General features: G+C 38.5%; 1 protein-coding gene across 2 annotated transcripts; it reads right to left on the reverse strand.

Annotated features, from left to right (window-relative positions):
- Window positions 1-391: 391 nt before the first annotated feature.
- LOC122628329 (achaete-scute complex protein T5-like) lies at window positions 392-4,367 on the reverse strand. 2 transcript variants are annotated; one of them, XM_043810536.1, is made up of 2 exons: window positions 2,976-4,367; window positions 392-1,087 (listed from the first exon to the last, which is right to left on the reverse strand). In XM_043810536.1, exon 1 carries the CDS (start codon window positions 3,932-3,934, stop codon window positions 3,023-3,025), a length of 912 nt encoding a protein of 303 aa, XP_043666471.1. In that variant the 5' UTR covers window positions 3,935-4,367; the 3' UTR covers window positions 392-1,087; window positions 2,976-3,022. The 2 variants fall into 2 exon arrangements, with proteins under 2 accessions (XP_043666471.1, XP_043666470.1); XM_043810535.1 differs by having other exon boundaries at window positions 392-1,090.
- Between the last annotated feature and the right edge of the window lie 4,544 nt (window positions 4,368-8,911).

The raw sequence follows: 8,911 nt of genomic DNA on the forward strand, positions 1-8,911 counted from the left end.
TGGAAATATCCAAATTTCGTAAGTAAATAATTTCTTTGGGAAAATGTGAAAAGTTTCATTTAAAAAGCATTAGTATTGAAATATTTATTATTTATATATTCTCTATGATATATGAAATCGTTAACAAAATCTATATATAATAATATTTCGATTTTAAACATTACCTTTTTAATTGTTAGGTTTGTATATAGACAATTAGTTATTAATACTTGCTAAAGGAAGAAAAGGAGGATAAGAAATAAAGATAAGAATAAAAACATAGATTCTGCATAACATCGTGTAATATATTTAACGAATTATCTGTCGATAATTATGTACAAAGCATTAATCTCGCAAAAATTTATCGTGCGATTTGTTTTTATAAAATCTGAGAATAAATTCTATTGTCGGGTTTATTTTATTTTTTTTTTATTTGCTTTTGACACTAATACTTTTGATGACGTTAATATTTCGTAAAACTTTGTTTCTTTAATGAATAGAAAATTAATAACCAATCGCACGAGTATTTATAAATAATTATAAGGCGTTTTAAGGCACAGTGGAATGCAGTATCCATTCGAGAATACTCATTGATCGGCCGTCAGTTCAATGTCGGTGATAGTTCTTATTGATTCGATTCAATAGATTCACTCTTCAATAATCTTAAACGATGGGATTTAAGGGCTCTACACGATAACAATGGCAACATTAAAATGTCTGAAAATAATTTTTCAACGTTCTCCAATATACATCTCAATAATATTGATCTTTACTTTTCACTCACTCATACACTCACTTTCTCATGTATACTCTCATCTAGAATAACATAAAATATTGTCTCGTCATTTTATATATAATTATACAATCTTTAGAAGATTGTTTTGTGCTAATTATGTAAATAATTAAAAATGAAGTAGTTCCACGCTGATTTAAGGGAAACACGCGCGCAAGACTCTAAGTAAATTAATATCAGATATATACAATTATAAAATAGAGAGGTATGACTAGATCACAGTTATTGGAACAGCCGCCGTTTGTCATCTTCTGTATTGTACATTGCGATTTTTCTGTCTGATAAGATTTTCCAACTGATTATATATTCCTCTTTCTTCTGTAACAAAAAAAATAAAGATTTCATTAGCACCGAATGATCTTGAATGAAATTATAAAAAAATTTTTTAAAGCGTTTTTGTCGTTGTTCGATTTATTGTAAAATAATATCATAATCTTACGATACAAAAAAATAATCGGTAGAGTTTGTTTTTATCGAAACATACTACTTCGATGTCTACGTCAAGGAAATTGCGGAAAGATACGAAACAGAATTTTGAAGGTAGAAGGTTTATTGAAGAAAAAAAAGAAGCCACAGGTATACGGATAGAAGAAGTAAGGGGATGATTTCAGGTAAGGGCAGTTTTACTAGAAGAAGGGTCTTGGGAAGAAGAGAAAGAATCGAAGAGAGAGAGGAAAAGAGAATGATAGGGAGAGAGAAACTGAGAGAAAAGAGAGAGGGAACGAGAGAAATAGGGAGACATAGAGATAGAGAGGAAGTGAGCGAGAGGGAGAAGAGGAGGGAAGAAATGAAAAAGAATGGTGTACCGGTCTAAAAACTGACAAAAGGGGAGGACTAGTATATCCTGGAAGATGCATTCAAGTTAAACGCAGCGCGCGAGACAAAATCGTCCCTAGATAAAGAGAGGTGGTACGAGAAAAAGAAAATCTGAAATGGGGGATCCGAAAGGCTAGAAGAAGCGACGACAGAGCGGAGAGAGGATTCGAATAGAAAATGCTCAAAGAATGTTATGCGATTCGAGGGGATTTAAAGGAAAAGTTACGTCCATCAAGATTAGAGTCGTATTCGAGTATAAAAAAGAAAAGTCTTATATTTTATTTTTTTTTTTCGAAACAAATACGTTACGCTGCAATAGGAATTACTGGATAAAAACTGAATCTTCTGAAACTGAATGTTTAGTAAGGAGAACATGGAAATAAACATCATGGAATTTTTAACTAAAATTTATCATTATGTAGCGTTTTTTTTTTTTTTAATTCGGAACTCAACTCAAACACGTAGGGATAATTAATTTTTCTACGTGACCGATCAATTTGAACGCTCGTAATCGTTGAGATAACTTTGACTTCTCCGGTGGGAAAAAAGAGAGCGAGAAAAAGAAAAATAGAAAAGGAAAAAAAGTAGAAAGATTGAATGCGTTGAAGGAGGTAGCATGAGGAGGTTGATGTAGAACGAATCGTGCTCGGGAACGGTAGCGCGTGGACAAAAGGTGAGGAAGGAGGGAAAACGTATGGCAGAATAAGGACGCGACTCTGGTGTACACGAACGCACGTACGCACACAAGTATATACATTTATACGATGGCGTGCTAAACTCGTACGCACGGGAACACATACAGGGAAAGAAGTAGTAACACAAAAGCGTCTCTCCTCCACTGTATATGCGGTGCTCCTTTGAATGGAGTCTGCGATTTGAATGGTCCAAGTTTCAGCGAGGGGTCGCGGGCGACCATTGTGAAAGGGCAAGGTCACAAATCTACTCAGAAATTTCTTTGAGATTCCTCTTTAAGCGCGAATATTCTCCCCTGACGAAGAAAATTTATGGTCGCAACGTAGAAACGAGCGAGGGAGGAAGTTACCTTAACAATGAGGGAGAGAGTTCTGAGAGAATCGATGATCTTTCGTAACGGTGCAACCATTATGATCGATGAAGACTCGAAGATGATCTGTTATATATACTTATATCTATTAATTATCTATGCATGTTTAATAAAAAGATCTGATGTTAAATTGTATTATACGATAAATTGATATTTTGATAGTATCTCTTCGATGTATTGGAAAAAAATAGAGAGAAAATTTGATATGGAGTAGTAATAAACTTGAGTAGGGCTTCATATTAGATAGTATGTAAAATCTTATGTTAGTATGTCGAGCAATAAAAGAAAATATAGAGTAATAAAGAAGCGCGTCACGACACCAACCTCGAGGACTATACGGAAGTATCATCGGGAAATCGTTTGTTGTCTCATTAACTCTGCTGCCAACAGAAGATGACATCAAGAAGATCTTCGTCCTCGGGCCTCATCGGCTCGTTGTAATCGTAATCGTCGGGGTGAGAAGCATAAAGATTACCCGAGGACGTTCCATAACCTTGACTACCGGCTGATGATGTTTCCGAGACGAAACTCGGCGTGGGCGAACTCGAAGCTTCTGAACAGGGTGCTGGTACAAAAGTCGGGCTGGGGTTTTGTCTAATATGTTGATGTCTGTGAAGATCTGAGGTGTGATGAGGGCTAGTGTGATGTCGCACGTCGTTACCACAAAGTCTGAGTTCGGATGCACGATGATTGGAGTCAGTACCGAGTCCACCGGTAGGACTACACGCGGCAGGTGAGGTTGATGAGGTGGTTGATGACGCGGACACAGTCGGGGAAGAAACGTCCGAACCATTGTCATGTTCCTCTAAGAGACGTTGTAGACTTCTGATGTATTCTACTGCCATCCTAAGTGTCTCAACCTTGGACAACTTCTTGCTACCCGCTCTAGAACCACCGTGAGTTCCAGCCGTGCTCCCACCCAATGCTTGAGCGACACTCTGAGGTATATGTTGTCTTAGAGTAGCGAATCCGTTATTCACCTGTTTTACGCGATTCCTTTCGCGCGCGTTTCGTCTCGCCACCGAAGCCGGTTGATGGGGAACAGCTCCGTACGGTCCTGTTGCTTGCCCGTAAATTTTTGACCGTTTACAAGCATGCTGCTGCAAGCCCTTTATATCGTTATTTGGCATGCTGCTGGTTGAGACAATTACGTTGCCACGATGATTTTGCACAGAGCCTGCGGTAGATACATGTAAACCATGGTGATGATGATGCTGCTGTTGCACGCTTAGCATGATGGGCAGTACGTTCGGGTTCTCCTGCTTCAGTCCCACTAAGGTCATATCACTGATCCGATACCCCCACCGCGAGAGTAGGAGTTCTCGCGCGTGCCCGCCGACCTTGAAGAACGAGCTCTTCTCTACGTGTATCCAAGTACTGCCGTAAAAGAGCCACGACTACTTACAGTCTAACCCTCTTCTTATCTATCTGTCTCTCTTTCTTTCTATTTCTCGTTTTCCTCTGCTCGCCTATCTTCTTTCTTTCTGTCTGTCTCTCTCTCTTTCTCTCTCTCTCTCTCTTTTTCTTTATCTCTCTCTCTTTTTTCTCTGTCTGTCTCTCTCTTTATCTCTCTCGTTATCTTTATTTGCCTAGTATCCTTACACCTTATCAAAATTCAACTGACAAGAGTATATCGATATAGGAGCTATAAACAGAGTCTGTTCACGTTAGAAATGTTAACGTGGAATAAGAAACCACACCCTCGATGCTCACAGTACGGTCCTGGCTCCCGAAATGCTTTGCCAGGGAGGGTTCGGGGTCTTATATAGGCAGGACGGGCACGCGCCGCATCCCCTCCACCGGATCCCATACTCGATCTCGGGCCCTAAACCCCTCGTCTTCCCCCTACCTCACCCTACCAGCCCGTACTGCCTCATACCCCATGCATCCCCCACCACACTGGCCCCAAAGGCCCTACGAGACGACCGAGATTCTCATCTCTTCTCGAATTATCGGTACGATCGTGGACACTCTCCTCTATAATCGTGGGTTTACCACCAATTTTACTATCTCTTTAGTCGATATTCAAGCTGTGATAAGACTTTTACCTTTTTTGCTATTTATCGTTAGGAAAGTTTGATCAATATTTTTTATGTCTTATATTATTAAGTTCCATATATTTATTAACTTATTTATACTGATGATAGAGGTGGATGGAGTTTGAATAATGAACCGGTAATGAGACGAATTATGAATATTTTGCAATAATAGTAAGCTTGTATTATTAATCTGATCAAGTTTATTAATAACGATCTTTGATAATTAAAAAAATTGCAGGATTATTTATCAATCCTATTCATTTCATTCATAAATTTGAACATTCATATAATGTCAATGAATTGGTCTAGTCATCAGAAAAACATCATCATTTTTCATTGCTTACTCAATCATTGCATACATATATTATTATCATTGTCATCCGATTAAAAAGGCTCAACTATATTTCGGAATAAAATAACGTTTTACCCCAAAGGGAGCCGACGATGCAAAGTGCGCAAAATCGCGTGAGAGACACTGACGACGTACGTATGAAGGGGCCAACATCCCCACTGGCGGCTGGTCTGTGTCTCGAGGATCGAAATTTGAACAGTTACCGGGAGAAAGAAAAGCTGGTCCATGGGTCAAGAGGAAGGAAAGAGAGAGAAGGAGTGAGAGGAGAGAGAGAGAGAGAGAGAGAGAGAGAGAGAGATGGTTCGAACAAGATAGAAAGAAAGAGAAAGAGTGAGAGAAGGAGAGATCGAGACGCGTTTGTAGAGAAGCAGAAGAAGAGGATGAAGAAGAAAAAGATGGAGGAGGGGTAGACGAAGGAGGAGAGGGTGGAGAGATCCGTGGCGGACGCATCAGAAAGAAGGAGAGAGGAAAGAAGATAGAGAGAGAGAGAGAGAGAGAGAGAGAGAGAGAGAGAGTAAGATGAAGCCGACGGCGGTTGTCGCAGAGGAAGAAAGAAAGAGATAGAAGACTTTATAGGGAGGTGGGGTTGCAAGCTAAGGCCCAGGAGGGTGGAGGGAGTCGAGTGACGCGAGCCGTCCTCCCCTCTCCATAACGTGGCGCACGCCGACCTCCATCCGGCGGCTCGCTTGCCCCACCACCGTTCCCGAGGCCTCATCTTCGCGGAGTCGAAGCCTGCGCGTGCGTGCGTACGTGCGTACATTCATTTGTGTGGGAGATCGTATACGAGAGCGTACGCGTGCTCGACTGGGCCGCGTGCTCCGCCAAGAAAGAGCGAGAGAGAAAGAGAGAGGAGTGTTGTGTGCGACCAGTTGGCTTGATATGTGTATGTACGTGAGTATGTGAGAATGTGTGAGCGAACAGGAACAGGTATATACTCTATCCTCTATCCTCTATCTTTCTCTCTGTTTCTCCCTGTCGAAAAAGTCGGGGGCACAGGAAGGGTCAGTGGACGATCTTCGAAGGGCTCGCGTCTCTGCCCTGTGATAAATACGATAGAAGTCTCACTCCGTACGTTGTCGTCGCTGATTTCGGAAGAAATTATTTAATCATTGATACCGATTTTTTTTTATCACGTACAAAATCAATAGTTTCTTGATAATTGTAATTGATTTTATTTTATTTAATAGATTATATACTTTTACATTTAGTTATCTCTCGCAATTTTATGTTTATTCACTGTATTGTACAGTCAGGGGTGTTTAATGATCATACTATCATACATAATCCAAGTAACTTTCGTTTCAAATTTGTTTCTGATCTATTCATCGTGTAATCTTGTGCACTTTACATTATAAAAGATAATCGTTTTAATTGACAAGGGTTAAAGAAGAAAAAGGAAAAGATCATGATGGTTTCACAAATATTTTAAAGGAACTAAGGGTGATCTACGAAAGAGGTTGTCGCACCAAGGACAGGATCGGTGCGCCATGCTAATAATGGCGGTACCTGCGTCTCTGTGGTTAAGAATTTGTCGCGCAGCAAGAATTCATGCGGCGAAGAATCGCTCGACAGAATCGTAAATCTTTTGGAAAGAGAATCGTCGTGGACCTTGCGGGCAACTATATTTGTAAAACGAGAGACACGGGTCGTTACGAACGGAGATGGATCTTTTGCGTTTGTTGGTACAATCGAATCAGCGATCGATAGTTGGACTTAACCTTGGACCCTTTCTTTTTTGATAAAATATTACCATGTAGAATAAGCGTGAATACGATTATTTGAAAATCATTCGTCCATGAGGATCCATATACATACATATATCGGAAAAGACACGAAGTAAAGAAGTAATATGTTGGGATTATATAAGAAAAAGGAGCACTCTCTCCTTCGTTTTTATGAGCTTACAAATAAGGACACTCGAACCGGCCTTACGTCGCGCATCGTACATCGTATTTTCTTCGGATGTAAACAGCGCTGTTCGAAGTACACAGGAGTTGAAATAAAAAGTGTCCATTAAATCAATAAAACGCTGCCCGGGGTGTGGAAGACGTATTTGGTTCTTACACTTCCCGCTCCATTCCAATGTCACCTGGAGCGAGTTTTACAGTTTAAATGGATTGACCGTTTACAAGACGCCACGGGGCGCCATTCGTAGACAATAATCCGAACCTTTCTTCTTACCTGTAATCACTTATATTCGTAAACTCAGTCTAGACATCAGGTATTTTTGCGAGTACCTAATCGGATACAAACCAAAGGCTGCCACTTTTTCTAAGAAACGAAGTCAACGACCGTCCTACTGACCAGTGTTACCTTAAATATATCTTTTACGGTCGTTTAAAGATTACGATACTGTTACAAATACCAATATTATTTTGTCGGTATAAAAACAATTTAAAAATATTATTAGATCATTGTAGTATTACAGAAGTTAGGTATTTTATTTAACCCCTACAGTGTCCTTAATTATTTTATTTATACTTCTCACGATATTCACTTTATTAGGGAAGGATCAACGCAGACATTATATTGTATATATAAATATCTTGGAATACTCGGTATAACAGGATGTAGTAAAATTAAAAGTTAATCGTTTCCAGATATCATATTCAACATTTACAACGGACATAGTCACTGATTGTGAGTCGTCGAGAATACAATTAGAATCAATTTTAGCACGGTAAAATCGCGGTAAACGCAACGATACGCATGAAAAGATGACGTGGCACAACTACGTTAATTTTAATACTCCCCGCACGATGCAGGATCAATAAAAAGATGAAAAATCTGTAAGTAACGTAAAACGATATAAGAAGATAGAAAGGGAAAGAGAGAGCAGAAATTTTCTTGACCAATCATAATAGCCTTATTACCTTGAACCTTTGACTCAAGAATTTATACTATAATTATATTCCTGAATATTGGTATCCTGACTATGTCTGACAACACGCCGTTAATTATCGTGAAATTAACTACCGGTCCGAGTGGCGAGATGAGCGATGCATTGCTGCTGCCGCCATTCTGAACACGTTAAATTTTCTACGTTTTACCCTTTGCACCGGGTTCAACGCAGTGTCGGATTAACAGATGGAAGCTTTCTTGGGCTCCTGAAGATTATTTTCTTCTCGATCTGTCAGATTCGTTCTTATTCTTGTTTCGTATTTTTGTTTCTCTAAATCATTTCAATTTTCGTAACAATTTCAAGATTTGTCATATTAAACTTTTTATTGTGGGAAAAAGGTAATAATAAATTTTGAAATAATGTTACTATAATCAAATTGATATTTTTACTTATCGTTTTATATGATTAGTATTCACAAATATGTATGATAAGTTATTCTTGTTTCAAATAATAAGAATCGATTGACATTAATTCGATTAGAAAAATTTAATGAAATTGTTATTGTTTGTATTTTCAATGTGCAGGGTTACGAAATATACTTAGGCCAGTGCTGATGATGCATCCAGCCTTTGAAATATAAAAGCAAGCGGCGTTTTAACGCCCGAGGCTCACGTAGATTCTTAGGTCATTGTTATGCGTGATCATAGAGATTAAAATCTTCCTAGTCGGCCAGATAAAATATGGTCGATTCCGACGAGTCGTTACAATTTCTTTTCTTTTTGTTTTTCATACTATAACTGAAGACGCTTGCGTTTGCCCTACTTGGTATATCCGTCAATTAGTTGTCTTTAAATTTAATAGAACTTTATAAATTGTTATGTAGCAGATGAAAATAAAAATTATTTGCAATAATTTGTCTTAAAAAGTGAAAATCTTCTATAAAATTACTAACTCTTTTTAATTATTTCCTAAATGAATGGAAATAAGAATAGAGATTAAATAAAAAAAATTACTTGATTTCTTATAA

Source organism: Vespula pensylvanica, chromosome 4 (assembly GCF_014466175.1).
Source record: "Vespula pensylvanica isolate Volc-1 chromosome 4, ASM1446617v1, whole genome shotgun sequence".
Classification (NCBI taxonomy): Eukaryota; Metazoa; Arthropoda; class Insecta; order Hymenoptera; family Vespidae; genus Vespula; species Vespula pensylvanica.

Bases quoted from the DNA above. Each gene is read 5' to 3' on its own strand.
- LOC122628329 (XM_043810536.1), bottom strand. From the start codon at position 3,934: ATGACCTTAGTGGGACTGAAGCAGGAGAACCCGAACGTACTGCCCATC.